The following is a 16,870-nucleotide window of genomic DNA, read 5'->3' on the forward strand; positions in this document are numbered from 1 at the left end:
ATAGAGAGAACGCTAGAGAGGAAAAGAAGATTTTATTCTTAGATGAGGGGGATATATTTCTAGGCTTACCCTGAGAGAGTATTTATAGCCTTCAAATTCCTAAAAACAAGCTAAAACATCTTAAATCATAATTAAAACACTAAAACTATTTAAACTAAAATATATAAAAATAATATTTAAAATAATATTCTAAATCCTAATTAAAATACTAAAACCTATTTAAACTAAAATACCTAAAACAAAGATAAAATATAAAAATAATATCCTAAAACTTAATTAAAATACTAAAACCTATTTAATGTAAAATAAAAAGATAAAATATAATGTTTAAAGTATTATCCTAAACTTGAGTTTAATTCAAATCTGAATTCCAGCTAGCTTTGATTCCGAAAATAAAAAAAAACTACAAAATTCTGTCCTTTTTGCAATTTCCAGAATCTGACGTCCTATACAGAAAATGAATCAAAACGAACAATTAAGCCACAAAAACCAATGATTAAAGAGTAATTTAAAAGCAAAATATTAACTAAATTAAGCACTTATCAGTAGTATCTTGTTATTTACCATATGTTATTGTTGTTCTTCCTCTTTGATATACATATTATCCACTTACATTTGTTATCATGTTGGACACAATGGCATACATACTTTTCGGTGGTGGATCGATCGACTTTAGAGTGAATTGAATCACGGATATTATAATTCTTAATTACAATAATTGATTTGTCTTTCAATATGAAATCTATTCCAATATATAACTCACCATCATTGACTGATAAGTACAATCCATAGTTTCCAACATTAGGCATATCCGAAAATTTAGGCTCATATATTGCTTCATAGTCAACTTCATACATATGTACAAGAGGTTTGAACGGTGTGGTATTTATGGGAACTCTATCCTCATCATCATTGGAGTCCATTTTAAATTGCGGTGATTCGAGTTCAACAAATAATCTTGTCTCAACATCATCCGTACCTGGCTCACATAGAAGTTCTTCTAGGGGAGATGAGTGTTACTCCGTCAATCCAATGTTTAGGTCGAACAAGTTGGTAGGTGTAGACTTATATTTTGATATAACAAATATACTCGATTGTTTTCGCGCTTTAAAGTCATGTTTCCAAGTTTCTTTGGCTCAAAGGGTCGATCACTTAGCAAAAGGATTGTTCCCTTTGACCAAATGATCGATCCCCTTGAAAAAGGATCGATTCCTTGGACAATAGTGAGTTTGGGATCGATCACTTGACAAAAGGATTGATTACTCGAGGAAAATGATTGATCCCTTTGGTATAATGATCGAAATATTTGAAAATGATCGATCTATTTGGTAAACAAATCGATCCCTTGTGCCTTAAAAGTTACAGGTGACGGCTATTTTGATCCCTAACGGCTTCGAAACATCCCCAATGGCTAGAAATGGCTAGTAACTCATTCCAATTTATAAAAACAACCCAATGACACTTGAAGAAGGTCACTAACACCTATCCAAGCAATCAAATACGAGAGAAAAGCTTTTCATTCTTTATTTTCTTTCTCGTATAAATATTTGTGTTTTTGTGAGCTTTAATTTGTAAACATATTCTTTTTTAGAGGCTTTCTTGTTTACAATTCTTTTCTTTTGTAAAGGGGTTCTGGTTCTAGCTAAGTCTTTGAAAAGGTATGGAGTTTGTAAAGGTTATGTCTTTGTCCTTGAAAAAGAAAGAATAAATTAGTGGATTTGTTGGAAAATCCTACGTGAAGAGCTTAGGTAGTGGATGCAGACTTCATTGAGGAAGTTGAACCAATATAAATCGTTATGTAAATTTTCCTATATTTATACTCCTTAGTTTTTAAACCTCAAAAAGCCAATTCACCCCATCTTGGCATATTTTCGTTAATCGAACGAGCTTCATCAAACCCAACAGTAGATGAATAGATTCCCCTTAAACTGGAAGGAATTGTGTCATGTGGGTTATGAACAGAATTTGTGTCGAAAGCATCTTTATATTAAAGTCCAAGAGGTTGGCAGATGAATGTCTCCCTCTTAAACTGGACGAGATATTACCATATGGATTGTTCATGGAGCCACATCAGTAGAGATCGTAAGTAGTTACTGATGAATGACTCTCCATTGAACTTGATGGTATGTCATCAAGAGGTGGTTTATTCTGGTGGAGATGAGGTTCTTCTGGTGAAGATGAAGGTTCCTCTGTCAATCCATATAGATTGCTTCACATAAAAGGACGGTTGCAAGAAGGATATCAAGTGTTATACACTCTTCACCCAATGCATCTAATGATGAAGCAAAAATTGCATATGCATTGTAGAAACATCATTATCTTTACCATCTCCTAAATTATGTTTGTTTAGTACATCAAAAGGATTCCAAAATCATATTACTCAAGTGATGACATGTCTAAATGTTGCTTTTATTGTTTCTGGAATCATGAAAGTAATATTGTAAAAGATTTTGTTCTTAGTAAGACTAATTAAATTAAGGTAAAAGAGTAACTTTTTCCCTTGTTGTGGACCTAATTTATCATTTTCGCCCCTATCATATGTTCACATCAATTTAGCCCTTAAAGTTGCTCAATTGCATCATTTTATATCCCTAACTTAAAACCCTAAACCATAACCTCTAAACTATAACCCTTAAATTTTAAACCCTAATTCAAGGTTTATAATTTAGGGTTTTAAGTTTGGGTAGGGTATAAAATGATGCAATTAAATAACTTTAAGGGTTAAATTGATGAGAAAATACGATATGGGCGAAAATGATAAATTGGGTCTCCTACAAGGGCAAATGTGACCCTTAAGCCATAATTAAAGTTGAGATTGTAATACATTTAACCATTAACATTGTATTAAATCCTCAACCATAAACATTACATTAAGGACATAAAAACAATAAACATAAGACATTACGTTAAGGACATAAACATACCACTATTCTTTATGATGTTTTAATCCTCATAATTAGTAGACTCGTCGAAAGTAATATTAAGTTCTTCAATTCTCCATGCTTTTTCTTATTGTCATTCATGTACAAATTGTAACCATGCTTCCGGATCTTCATCATCTACCTTCGGTTCTTAATCATTTTTCTTAGTTTGTGGAATACTTGAGTTGAAAGCAGCATCCTCGACCATACTAGCAAGATCGAGATCAGCAAACTCTACAAACAAATCTACATTAGATATAGAATAATAGTATTATGTCTCAATCATACCAGAAAGATCGACATCACCGCTTAGATGAAACCTCGTGCATGATAGTGACAATTTATAATATAATAAAGATATTCTTCTATTGCTTCCCAGTTGGAAACTTTCTTTCTATTTTCAACTTCAACTCGTCGAGGTGAATATTTTTTTTAAAAGACATGCTTAAAGATTTATAATTATAATAAATAGTGCAATAATAATTGTCATGTTAGCAAAAAACTCAAGTTTTAGAAGTGAAAGACTCAATTTTATTGATGTTTTTTGTTTCAACTGAGTAAAATAGCTTTCGTCTCACACATATTTATAGTCCCCTAGAGTTTATTTCTTATTATCAAGATTTTAATTTTAATCTAATTCTAAACCATTTAAACAAAAAAAAACCCTAAACTATTTTACTCTAAAAACCCTAAATCATTTTAACATACAAAAAACCTAACCTTAAACCACTTTAACCCAAAAAACCTTAAATCATTATGTGGTTTAATGGCAAGGCGTGCCCTCTAAAACGAGGCTTTTACTGTGGCACCAGCAGAACAAAAAACCCACGGAAGGCATGCCCCATGCAATGTGCCTTCCCTCCACATCATCAAGGTACGTTTCATCCCTCTCTCTCTATTAGAAAGGGTGTTACTCCAATAAATATTAGGGAAATGATACTAACTCAGTATTATTTTATTTTTGGGTGATTTTTGGATTAAAATAACTTTCAAAATAGCTCACATCAACTCAATTGTAAAATTTTTAAAATATATTTATTTGTTATAAACTCCATATTTTATAAGTACACTCTAACGCTTTCGTTCAAATAAATACTCAAGTCATTTCAAACTTTTATACTGTATAAAAATATTTTACAGTTCCATCAATTATCATATCTTGAAATAATTTTTGTAATATATATATATATATATATATATATATATATATATTAAATATTTTTGTTCACCTCATGATATGTTAAAATCTAGTAAATATTTATTTATTTTTCATAATTTTATGAAATAAAATTATAATTATGATTAAATATATTTATTTAATTAAGATATTTAAAATATTCATTTAGACTATTTAGTTTTGAATTAAGATCTCATGTAGGTATGTCCATTAGCATGTGTAACTTGTGACAATCGCATGATCTTTAAATTTAGGGGCTCCACATTTTGAAAAAGAATCTATTAATCCAAAAAAAATACTTTTTCCTAATGTACTCGTAAGTGAAGAAAATTCAATGGAAAAAAAAAACTTAATTCCATAAGTTTGGATTTTTTAGAAACAATAGTAATATAAAAAATTTTGATATTTTATAATTTTATCTTATTATAAAATATTTAAAAAAATCTCATTTTAAAAAGTAACACAAAACTTCTGTATCTCTTTAGAACAAACATGGTCAATGATAATTTTGATAAAATGGATATGAAATTAGGTGAAAATCTTACGTTTGATTCTGGACTTTGGAGTATATGTGTGTTAGTGTTTCCAGTTGACCTTTTGGCAGACGTCATTTAAAAGTTAAAAAACCAGAACGTAAGAGAATTAAGTTGAAGTCATAATAACGGGGTTTAGTTCACCAACTTAACTATAACACACTCCACTAGCCCAATGGAACATGACTCGTGCAATTTCACCAATCTCATCTAATTCTTCTTCGCTTTTACCTTTCATTTTAGCATGTCACATATAGTTTATATCCATCTATACTATTATAATATTTAAATTTTTCTAAACATTTAGTACCAAATCCCTACTTACATGTCATGCACCCAATCTTATTCATATTTTAAACATCAATATTACTTTTAATTTAGTCTCAATGACGGAAGTCGCGTTTATTATGGCATGGCATGGCATGTCCCCTTCCTTTTGAGGTTTAATTATATTTTAGGTCCCTACAAATTTTGAAATTACAGTATTTTTAAATTTTTCAGTTCAATTATTTCTTAAAGTTACAGAAATTAAATGTTCAGATAACATCTTCTTGGAATGTGATGAGCCGCAATCAATTCCTAGCATTAAGTAGTCGAAAAAGTTTGACCAAAACTTCATGAGACATGACTTGTGTAGTTTGACTTAGCAAAGTCTTGGAGTTTTGATTAGTTAAGTAATTACATAAAAGTGTTCATAAATTGGGGCTTGATTGCGATGGATTCCTACTACCATTTGCTCCGTAACATCATTGCATCTATTTATTCTATATTTCTATACTTAAATACCATATATTTATATAATTTGATTGGATAATTGTTTAACAAATCCTTGGTACAATTTTCTAATTCTATAAAATAAATCTTTATCTTTCGTTACGTCATCACTACGATTTTTTCCCGTAAAAATTCATTTATTCAGATTTCAATATCAAATATATTTAAAAACAATGGTATAACTTGGTGATAGAGTTTATGGATCAACTTAAAAGTTAAAACTATAAAAGTTCATAGGTTTAAATTAAAATTTTTGAAGGGTTAGATTACATTTTTTTTCCAAAAAAAATAGGATCTGATTAAAATTTTGGAAATTTCGAGAGGCTTCATGAGAATTCTTTTTAAAATTATGAGAGGATATTTAATTAAAAACATTCAAAGTGTAATTTGAATTAAATATAAATTCTCAAACTTTCGAAATTGATCGTTGACATTCCTAACATCTATGATCTCGAACTCAGATCTTCAAAAATAACAACAATTTTTTTCACATAGGTCACTTGATTGGTGCCCCCACTAACCCCACTCATGTTACGCCATTGTTTAAAAATTTTCTGATAAATATATTTTTTTGAACGTTTTTGTATTGTGGTCCATTATAATATGTTTTCAAGGAAGAGCATGCAATCCAATGCTAATTGAGACCGCTGCTAACTATATTTGAATGGGTGTAGAAATAAATTAAAATAAAATTCCACGCTCCGAACTTTTCTTTTGTTTCACTAAACTAAAGGTAGAGACCAGAGTTAGACCTACAAGCTTTTGATATCCCTGATTTTGTCTTTATTGCTTTCTGTCTAATTCATTAATCAACCCTTCTCGCCCTACAAGCTTTCATTTCATATCCCATCCTGTAAAATTGTTTTTAAAAAATATTTATTTTATAATTTCTCTCTCTTTATATATATATATATATATATATATATATATTAAATTATTTCTTAAGTGTATCCTTTAAATTAATTAAAATAAAAAATATGAGATGTAACATATTCCTATTAAATGATAATAATTTTAAGATAAAATGAGATAAAAATAATAGATCAAAGAATAAATTGATAAAAAAAAGAATATACTATAAAGGGAAAATATTGAATTAAACTAATAAAATATATATTTAATTTATTGAAATATTAATTTTATAATTAATAATTATAAATTCCCACCACATTAAAATGGCATTTCTGTACCTAAAACACCCTCAACGACTCTTAACAGCTACCAACCGTTGGTCGGTTCGTTAACTTGTCCCTCCCCCTTTTGCAAGCGTTAGTTGCGGCAGAAATCTCGAGCGCTAAAATCCAACGGTCAGGATTTTTTTTACAATAACATATGCTGTCCCATATGATTTTATTTCTCAAATAAATTAACTTGTTCTTCCTGATATTAAATAGATGAAGTTGTTTTAATAATTAAATATGATTTATATTATGTTTAATTATATTTTTGTTTTATTAAATTAATATTTTAATTAATTATGTATTTATATGATATATCAATCAATAATTAAAAAAAATTATGAACATATACTATTCTTTTAATCATATTATTAAAAAGATAATAATTAACAAATTTGAATAAAGTTTGGATATTTTTGTTTTAATAAAATTTAAGAAACAGAAGTGTGTATAAATAGCAGCGACTCTGAGCCATTCTTCTCCTTGAAAACCACTCTCTATCTTAAATTCGTTGGCTCAAGACTTGAAAATGTGTGATTGTTAACAGTAAATTAAAAAAAAAACCTTTTCCAGAGGAAATTCAATTGAAAATTGAAAGTTTTTGTGCTACTTGAATAATGGCAATGGAAGGTACTTGAGGCTTCTTTTTCATTTTAGGGCTTTAGGTTTCTCACCGGTTATTCCTGTCGTTTTTTCCGACAGTTTTCATGTTGAAGTGAAATGGGTTTAATTTTATTTTGTTGGTGCAGAGACGATGGAATTAGATAAAAACCCTGAACTAGAGACGAGAAGTGAATCGGTGAACGTTCAACCATCGCCAAGATGTGTACTGGAGATACCTGTGGTGGGATCGGACTCCGATACCAGCAGCTGCAGCAGCAATTCTACTTCATTTTCTCCAAAAACAAAAGTGAACCCAGATTCTTATGGTTTGCAGTGGAAGAATTTAATTGGAAATATTAAGAAGAGAAGTTTCTCTCTTATTCCTCTGCTGCCAAGTTATGATCTTTCCAGGAAGAACTCAAGGAGGTCGAAGCTAACAAAACTCCATACCTCTGAGGAACAAGACGTCGGTATTGATCTCATGGCAGTGCCTAAGCCATCATGGAAACATTTTACCTACTCGGAACTTGCTGCTGCTACTGACCATTTCTGTCCTGGTAAGCAACAGATTTTTAACCTTAAATTTTTGTTTCAATTTCTTTCATGGTTATGAAATGGACTATTGACTTTGCAGAGAATTTGCTCGGAAAAGGTGGGCATGCGGAGGTGTACAAGGGGAAATTACCTGATGGTCAAGTTGTAGCAGTGAAGAAGCTAATGAAGAATGAGAAACAAGAGGAGGATCGAGTGAATGATTTCTTGTCCGAACTTGGGATTATTGCTCACACAGATCACCCGAATGCAGCTCGCTTAATCGGATTCAGCATCGATGGAGATTTTCACTTAGTTCTTCAGTTTTCCCCTCATGGCAGCCTTTCTTCTGTTCTTTTTGGTATGAATTGATCAAGGGAAAACTAAGAAAAGAGTTGAACCAAAATGGTTGCACTTGTTCTGGTTTAGTCCGGTAATTATATTTTCTGGTCGACGATTTCATAACCACTGCACTAATGGGGGAAATAATCCGATCTACAGGTTCACCTGAGCGCCTAGACTGGAAGACAAGGTTTAAGGTATCCATTGGTATAGCAGATGGATTGAAATATTTCCATCACGACTGTCAGAGGCGCATTATACACCGAGACATTAAAGCCTCTAACATTCTGCTCACCCAGGATTATGAAGCTCAGGTGCTTTCCATGCTTTGATATGTATATCTTTACATTGTAAATGGCTTAAGTTTATACTATTCGGTCGAAAAAAACACCCGACTTCTCGTTGCAGATATCAGATTTTGGTTTGGCAAAGTGGCTTCCGGAAAATTGGCCTCACCATGTTGTCCATCCCATTGAAGGAACATTCGGGTTAGGCATACAGTTCCTTTACTGTCTGCAGTCAACTTGTAAGTAGCATTGGTGATTTCATAAAAGTCATAAACGTGAGGCATATGTCTGCAGGTATTTAGCTCCAGAGTATTTTATGCACGGAATCGTTAATGAAAAGATCGATGTGTTCGCATTCGGAGTTCTGTTGCTGGAGATAATAACAGGTCGGCGTGCAGTCGATTCAGCCAGACAAAGCCTTGTGATTTGGGTACATCTTCTGCACCCGACGTCATTCAATTAACAATAGCATTCGAACAACTTGTTTTCTGTTTCATTTACAGGCAAAACCGCTCCTGGAAAGAAACGAAGTAAGGGAGCTGGTCGATCCTCGACTAGGAGACGATTTCGATCAAAGTGAAATGAAACGGGCAATGTTAACAGCTTCCATGTGCATTACTCACAATGTCAGCATGCGTCCGAGCATGATAAGGGTACCAAACAGATTTGAATGCATCTCCTCTTGAAAATGTAAATGTAAACAGTCAGCATTATAAGAGTCCATTACTTAAGATGAAAAAAATACAGTATGGGTGGGTGTAAATGTAAACAGTCAGCATTGAAAATTGTTGCACAAAATTTGGCACTTAAGATGAAAAAAAAAAAAGACAATTCCGTACCAGTCATTACTTAAGATAGAATTTTCAAACAACTCAAAAGCTCCATCTAGGACTCTCACCTTCTTTTAATCCATTTGTATTGTTGATAGACTATTTCGGATCAGATTTAATAAAAGTCCATTATAAGAGCAAAACGTTCAACCTACAGTTTTTTCTATTCATAAATATCAAGATTCAAACTCTTAAATTTATTTGAGATATTTAATACATCATCACACTATCAATAGATTATTAGTAATTTGCTCCGCCTTTTATTTGTCAATGTCTAAAATTTTCTGAAACATAGAAAGTTTATGCTTTTATAACAAACATCCTAAAAATGAGTCATAAAACCTATTTAATTATTTTAAAGTTGAAGTACTAGTGAACCTCAAGCGAATAGTCAAAAGGAAAGGGCCGGCCAAGTTGAGAACTACGACTTCGTCTGATTTACATCGTTCATGAAAAGGGGTAAATTATATAGTTTCTCACTGAACTTTACTCTCTCTCCTATTTTCTTCACTCAACTTTCAATTGGATCAATTTGCTCACTGAATTTTACAGATTGAATCATTTTGCTCACTATGTCGTTTACTATTTAACGGTGTTATGACGTGGCACAGGCATCAAAACGACATTGTTTTTAAAAACTCAAATATTCTCCAAAATGATGTCGTTTCGGTGAGTAAAATAGGATAGAAAGTAAAGTTCAGTGACTCATGATGTAATTTACCCTTTTTCATTCTCTTCTTCATTTTCTCTCTGTCGGCCACTACGTCATTTTTATTCCAGCCACCGTGGACTATCGTAGATGGTCGTCGTTCAGTCCCAAATTTCATGGGTCGGTTTGTCTCGATCTCCTGAGTCCGAATATGGTGATTGTTTCACCGGAAAATGACCAAAAACTCGTGAAGTTTGACTGAAACGTTTCGTTTTCCTCACTTTCAATCTCAAATATGTGAACTTCGGAGCAAGTTCCGACAAAATGGAGGTTGGATTCAGACTCAAGATGTTGAGGCAAAGTGACCCATCCTATTTTAGGACCAAACGACCACCATCTACGGCGATCAACAGTGTTCGGTGGTGACATGGTCACCTTGTTTTTATTTTATTTTTTTAATTATTTTACATTAAATAATAATATAAAAAATCACATCAACAGCTGTTAGAGAGAAAACGGTTAAGTGAGCAAAATAGTTATATTGTAATGTTTAGTAAGCAAATTGATCAAACTGAAAGTTGGGTGAGGAAAATAGGAGAGAGAGTATAGTTCAATGAGGAACGGTGTAATTTACCCTATTAAAAATTATGAAATGGTCCATTAATTATTAAGCATTGTTTGTAGAGTCCATGTCTATTAAAAGTTATAAAATAATCATCTAATTATTTATATGTTTTAAACTCGTTATTTTTTATTAAAAATTGATTGTAGTTTGAGTTGAACGTTAACCTGTTGATTGTGATACGATAAAATTTGATCATAAAATCTCAAATGAATATCATATCTTAGTCAATATGTTAACGTCAAACTCATATTGTTATCACTTTTTAACAAAAAAGTACAAATTTGGAACGCATAAATAGTCAGGTGACCACTTTGTAACTTCTAATAATCGAGGGACTCAACAAATTAACTTCCTATAATCGGGGATCATTTTATAACTTTTAACAGTCAAGAGATTCAATAAAATAGTTCCTTATAATTGGGGACTATTTTTGAATTTTATCCTAATATTTTTTATATAGGTAAATTTTGATCCAAAAAATTCAATTTTGTAAGTTTAAATTTAGTCATAAAAATTTAAACATGTAAAATTTTGATTTTTTATATATAACATTGGAGTATCATTATATTTAGAATTTATAAAATTTTCTTATATCGTTTTATATAAGAATATATTTAAAGAGTAAACATATTTGATCGATTAATTAAATCGTTTGTCTCTATTCTTTCATAGTTTTTGAAGTGATGCGTTTCAGCCCACTAAGAATACAATTAAAATTAAAATTTATTAAGAAAATAAAGTTATAGATGATTGACGAGGGAGAAAAGGACAAAGGAAGTTGGTGCAAGAAGACATCTATGACTTGAAAACCAAACAAATCGGATCTCAGTTTTTGCTTGACTGTATTTGTTTTGTATTTTGTTTTTAGGCCTTCAGTTCACATTTTTTTCCTGGGCCCACCCACACTTTTATATCTATATATATGGTAAATACAAGATTTTAAATTTAGCCATTACATTTTTAGAAAGTTATAAAATGATTATTACAATTTTGTATTAAAATGATCACTATAATATTATCTGTAGGAGATGGCATAACTTGTTAACTTAATGGTTAATATCTCTTTTAGGCCCTCAATGTATAATTAAAAGATTAAGTTTGATACATTTGTAATATTTCTAACAATGATTCCGATAAATATAAAAAATTAAAAAAATATTTGAAAATTTATGTTTTTTATAAAGTACGTGAATCACGTTTAGTTTAGGTTTCAACTTGACATCCGTCATTAAAAAATTGACATAACTATTGATGTGGTAATTTTTTTTTTCAATGATTATGTGGTAATTCTATTTTAGACATGTTTGATCCTTTTTGTTTAGATGAATTCAGTAGCATCCATGTTTATGTATTATAGATCTCCGATGGGTTGAGAACGAGGCTAATGCAACGCTTAGATGCAAAGATAGCATTGATGGTTTCCTTGGTTCAGTTGACAAAGATGGTTCCAATTTGTTTGTGGATTGGGTTAATAAGAATCAGGTTAAAGCTGTAAGTATCTTACTTTGTTTCTCTTTGCTATGTAATATTTTCGGTCTATTCTCACATACATACCTTGTTTGGATTTTGAAGATACTGGTTGTCGGCATATGTACGGATATATGTGTACTGGATTTTGTATGTTCAGCTCTGTCTGCTCGAAATCGCCGGATGCTTACGCCACTCGAGGATGTGATTGTCTACTCCGGTGCTTGTGCAACTTTCGATCTTCCGGTTCATGTCGCCAAAGATATCGGTGGTGCTCTGGCTCATCCACAGGTACCTCAAAATCACTGATGCCCTTGTTTTTGGTTTAATTTTGATGTTCAAAACCAGTTTTTGCACCCAATGTCTTATTATTGTGTTGCTTCTATAATCCTTGTTAAAGTTTCACTTTCCTAGCACATTTGGATCAATGTTTTTAACTAACAGCTTATATTTTACGTTTGATTCAAACTACGTTTTGGTCCCTACAAAGTAGTATCAATAACCTAAAGAAATGTATATAAAATAAAGTAATAAGAAGAAGAAGAAGAATCTTGGCCTGCTTGCTTTCTTATTGATAGGAAACTTTTTTGAAAAATTTTCTATGGAAGGATCTTATGCATCACATAGGTCTATACATGGCTAAGGGAAGGGGAGCCAGGATTGTATCAGAGGTCTCATTTGCTGATCAATAAGAGACTTGTTCATAAGAAATCTAAGACTGCTGCAGATGCTTACTGTACGTGAATTGAAGCTCTGCAATTATACTAGGCAAATAACAGCAATTTTATTAAAAATAGCTTTTCTTTCCAGGTTAAATATCTCCACAGAAACAAGAAAGTACATATAGAAAGTAATACAGTTTTTCAGTCAAACAGTTGCGTGGTTTTAAGTCCAGGGATCTATGTTGCTTCGGCTTTTCGTATTTCTTGAAATTCCTTTGTTTGACTCGTGTTCAATGCATATTCAGATTTGATGTGGAGATATAATCCTCTAAGGACTCTCCAAATACATGGAAATCTAAGAAAAACGTAAACATATACCCCTATCCGATGCCCACATCCGATCCGGTCTGATTTTTTTTTTTTTTTTTGAGGATGAAGGATAGAAATATATGTATTTTTCTACTATATTTGTAAGTATATACTATGAAATGAAACACCTACAGCCAACAGAAAAAGTGATTTTAATAGTTCACAAACAAGATGAGAAAAGGAAAACTGCTGCATTCTGTGAGAGTATCACTAAAAGGAAGAAAGCAACTTTGAGAAAAGGGGAGGGGGTGACTTTATAGTATAACTTTACACAAGCAACCAATCCATTTACCTATTTCTTGGTACTTCCTGATCTTGAACTACTGAACTTCCGATGCAGTGTAGGGTGTACGATGGAAAAGATCGATGTCTTTTCCTTCTTTGGTTTGGCACCAAAGATAAATGACCTCAAAGGAACCCCAGACCAACTACGTGACTGTTGCATTCGGCTACCTTGAAGGATCTTTGATCCGGAAAGTTCACAATCTTCATTCAATTTTGTCAGACTTCTCTCGACTTCAATCTGAAGTGCTGTAACACGATCCGAACCAGCTTGCAGTTCGTCTGCAACTTTGTTATTCTCTTGTTTCATGTTCAAAATCTCACCTTGAAATTTCACTGCCTGGTAACTTGTGAAGCTGAAGTCGTCATCTTCAGCACTTGCTTTCAAAGCCTTTGTTATCTCTTCTTCAATTTCACACAGAGATGAAAACCGCTTCTTCAGTTCTTCCTTCAGTAAAACACTGCTTTCCACCCAGAGTTTCAGTTCATTCTGTATTTCTGTCAGATGTTTGTATAATGGTCGCACGTCTGATACTAGTGTACATTTTTTAGCGGTATTCTCTTCTTTCTTTTGTTTTTCTGCAAGTTTTGATGCCTCAGCCGCTAAGTCTGTCACACTGGTTTCATATTTCTGAATCTCATGAAATGCAGTGCTGAATCTAAACCAGAATTCCAAGTTCTCTTCTAGCAGTGCATCAATGTTCATCCTGAACTTTTCTTCAATTGCTGAAGTAGTCGAAGAATGGTTAACTAGCGTCGGTCCAACATCTTCATCCTCTGGTGGCAGTGTTGTTGAGATTTTAGTCACTACTGGTTTCTCAGAATCAGTACTGTTGTTTTCACCAATACTTGTTTGTAAAAGGCTTAATTTCTGATGTAAGGATTGAATCTCTTCATCTTTCAAGGAATTAGTGCTCTTCAGTTCCTTTAGCTGCAACATAATCTCAAACACGATATTCTGGTTATTTGCCTCTACTTCCTCCAGCCTCTTTTTCGTGTCCTTGTATTTCCGAAGTGTTGCGGTATATTCTGTCAATAGATTCTTCTCTCTGTCTCCCATTTTTTCCGAGAACAACTGCTTCCAGTCTGGCTCATCCCCTTGTCCTATTTCCTGTTCTGTTGATTCAACTTGAGCAAGAGTAGCCACTGTCAGCAAAGGAGCTTGCGTACCAACTTTGTCATATGCTATCAAGTCTTCACATTTCACTGAAGGCTTACTTTCGTGGTGAACACCTTCATTTGTAGAAGTTTTAACAGAATCATGTTCTTTTGAGCCCGCTTCTAATTTCAGTTCCTCCCTTGATTCTGATTCTTTTGGCAATGCCACTTTAGTCCCAGAGTCCTCTTTTGATGATGAACCGGATACCACGAACCTCGCTTGTTTTGCGGACTGTATATTTTTGAAGCCATTACTTGCATCCAGATTCCTCCTCTCTTGTTCTTCAGACTCTTTTGTGGATTTGACTTCAGCTGGAGAATTATCCCTTTCTGATGCATTAGCTACCACGAACTCCTGGCCTGCTTCCACCTCCTTTGGCATTTTGTTGTTATCCTCGCTCTTCTCTCTTTCAAACTCCTCCTCATCTGGCTTCATACTATGGACCTTTTCCGAAAGGTGATCAAGATTACAATGTGCTTCAGTAAAATGAGTTTGGAAATTGTTGTTGTGGTCTTCGAAATGCTGATTCAAATCCTGGATCCCATAAAACTTCTCCTCCATCTCCATTATCTTGTTCTTCAAATCATTTTTCCCATCAACCAATGTGGCCTTATCCTCTTCCAGAGTTTGAATCTGGGATTGAAGCTCATTGTTCTCTGCTCTTAGTCTCTGGACAAGAGCCGTGTGAGATGAAATCGCGTTCTCTAACCTGATGACCTTGTTCACTAGTTCATCAACCTTCTCCACCATTTCTGTTACAGTCAGAGATTCAGAAAGACCAACCTCAAATTGCTCCTTTATCTTTTGCCTTAAGGACTCCATGTCCTTTCTCTTTTGGGTAGTATCACTCACCTCTTGTTCTAATATTTTCGACTTTTCTGCTACTATTCCCGATTTATCTCTATCAGATGGTTCTACCTGACTGCCTTCGTTTACGAGAAACTTGTTCTTAAGAGAATCCAGTTTCTCCCTTGCATCCTTGATCTTTTTCTGCTCCACTTCTGCTTCCAAGACCGATCTCTCCTGCTGCTCCAGCATCCGAGTCAATGTCCCTTTGCACGATTGTAAAGCTGTTGCTACCATCATGGTTCGAGCTTCATCGTCGTCAATGACCCTACCTTCACCAAATTCATCTACCAAACCATAAACTTTCTCTTGCAATTCTTTTATCTCATCATCTATTGCCCGGTACTTTGCTAGACCACTCTCGTAAGAGCCCTTAACAAACTCTTTTTCAGTCTGCAATGCCAGGATCCGTTTCTGAAGGCTATGAATCTCCTCAAGTCCCTCAGCCTTGGTCAAACCGGATTTAGGAACTGCATGTGTAGCGGCTTTCGGTCGCTTAGCTTCCGTTTTCTTTTTAGCTGATGATATCAAACCCTTCAAATCTTTTACAGGAAGGTCTGGGATCCCGGGGACATTGCCTTTAGAGTTTGCTGGGGTCTTCCTTGAGAATGTGGGCGAAACATCTTCATCTTCATCATCCATTGCAAACTGAGCTCGCTCCGGACAAACGGAAGCAAGAGTGTTGTTTGCATTCTGTAGTTCGGTCGATATGTGGTCGTACCGTTCGGCTAAGGCGCGGTAAGCCCTGTAAAATTCTTCCACAAATTGAATCAATTCCGGCCTCTTCTTGTAATACATTTCTGCTCTCTTGGCAAAGGAATCTCCATCTTCTTCAATGACTTTAAGCACAGCCGTTACCTTTTCCTCCATATCTGCAATTCAATTTGTATTATTCATAGATAGAACAGATGCTGGATTCAGAATGAAACTCTATTTACCTATCTAAATGTGTTATTTCCATCAAATTTCATAAATTTAAAACCCAATCAAATAAGAAAAGCAAAGATAAAAAACCCCCATAAATTATTAACAAAAAACTTGCCTTGAAGACTTTGCTCCATCCATTTTGATTGCTTGGTTCTGATATGGCCTGCCCACCACCATGAATAAGCGTTGCTGGCAGCTCTTTGCAACATTTTTTTCCCTTCAAATCCTTCAAACTTTCTAATTTCTTTTCATTTGTGAAAGAGGCACAAAAGCATGCAAGATAATTATAGAACAAGGAGAAGACATGGAAAATATCAAGGAATGAGAGAAGAAACGAATTTGTTTAGTTTTGACAAATCATGAAAATCTAGAAAGAAACGAAATCCGGGTGTTTCTTGGGTTTTGTTAAGGGATAATGGAGAGGAGCGAACTTCGGCCGGATGTTTTGTTTATGGCAACAAACGAGGCGTCCTTTGTTCTTCTTCTTCGTATTAAAATAAGCCATGAAAACGGCACTGTCGTTGGCATTGTATCTTTAGGATACACTTCAAAAGTTTTACGTGGCATTCTGCCCACTCTACCATGTAAATATCATTCAAAATTACACATTTATTATATAATATGACATGAATAATTATACCAAATTAACATCTTTGTATCAAGAAATTTTATTTTTATAAATCTTAAATTTAATTCTATTTTTTAAAA

At 33.3% G+C, this 16,870-nt stretch overlaps 3 protein-coding genes across 3 annotated transcripts; 2 read left to right on the plus strand and 1 right to left on the minus strand.

The window, feature by feature from the left end:
- The first annotated feature begins 7,084 nt into the window (after window positions 1-7,084).
- LOC120178100 (receptor-like cytosolic serine/threonine-protein kinase RBK1) lies at window positions 7,085-9,032 on the plus strand. Its single transcript, XM_039184075.1, has 7 exons — window positions 7,085-7,213; window positions 7,333-7,743; window positions 7,821-8,078; window positions 8,219-8,373; window positions 8,468-8,547; window positions 8,641-8,776; window positions 8,850-9,032. Exons 1-7 carry the CDS (start codon window positions 7,201-7,203, stop codon window positions 9,030-9,032), a joined length of 1,236 nt encoding a protein of 411 aa, XP_039040006.1. The 5' UTR covers window positions 7,085-7,200.
- A 1,117-nt stretch (window positions 9,033-10,149) lies between these two features.
- On the plus strand, window positions 10,150-12,686 carry LOC120178195 (nicotinamidase 1-like). The gene is made up of 4 exons (XM_039184151.1): window positions 10,150-10,155; window positions 11,786-11,941; window positions 12,023-12,208; window positions 12,526-12,686. Exons 1-4 carry the CDS (start codon window positions 10,150-10,152, stop codon window positions 12,607-12,609), a joined length of 432 nt encoding a protein of 143 aa, XP_039040082.1. The 3' UTR covers window positions 12,610-12,686.
- Window positions 12,687-13,049: 363 nt separating this feature from the next.
- LOC120174467 (protein NETWORKED 2D-like) lies at window positions 13,050-16,437 on the minus strand. Its single transcript, XM_039181320.1, has 3 exons — window positions 16,278-16,437; window positions 14,461-16,107; window positions 13,050-14,415 (listed from the first exon to the last, which is right to left on the minus strand). The coding sequence occupies exons 1-3, from the start codon at window positions 16,369-16,371 to the stop codon at window positions 13,241-13,243; spliced, it is 2,916 nt and encodes a 971-aa protein (XP_039037251.1). The 5' UTR covers window positions 16,372-16,437; the 3' UTR covers window positions 13,050-13,240.
- Window positions 16,438-16,870: the final 433 nt, after the last annotated feature.

The sequence above is a fragment of the Hibiscus syriacus genome, unplaced genomic scaffold (assembly GCF_006381635.1).
Source record: "Hibiscus syriacus cultivar Baekdansim isolate YM2019G1 unplaced genomic scaffold, ASM638163v2 tig00000329_pilon, whole genome shotgun sequence".
Classification (NCBI taxonomy): domain Eukaryota; kingdom Viridiplantae; phylum Streptophyta; class Magnoliopsida; order Malvales; family Malvaceae; genus Hibiscus; species Hibiscus syriacus.

Coding starts and splice junctions, on each gene's coding strand:
- LOC120178195 (XM_039184151.1), top strand. Junction 11,942..12,022: donor ATAAGAATCAGGTTAAAGCT/GTAAGTATCTTA, acceptor TGGATTTTGAAG/ATACTGGTTGTCGGCATATG. Junction 12,209..12,525: donor GTGCTCTGGCTCATCCACAG/GTACCTCAAAAT, acceptor TTTCTATGGAAG/GATCTTATGCATCACATAGG.
- LOC120178100 (XM_039184075.1), top strand. Junction 7,744..7,820: donor TACTGACCATTTCTGTCCTG/GTAAGCAACAGA, acceptor TTGACTTTGCAG/AGAATTTGCTCGGAAAAGGT. Junction 8,777..8,849: donor GACAAAGCCTTGTGATTTGG/GTACATCTTCTG, acceptor TTTCATTTACAG/GCAAAACCGCTCCTGGAAAG.
- LOC120174467 (XM_039181320.1), bottom strand. CDS start 16,371: ATGTTGCAAAGAGCTGCCAGCAACGCTTATTCATGGTGGTGGGCAGGC. Junction 16,108..16,277: donor GATGGAGCAAAGTCTTCAAG/GCAAGTTTTTTG, acceptor ATTGAATTGCAG/ATATGGAGGAAAAGGTAACG. Junction 14,416..14,460: donor AACTTCTACAAATGAAGGTG/TTCACCACGAAA, acceptor AAGACTTGATAG/CATATGACAAAGTTGGTACG.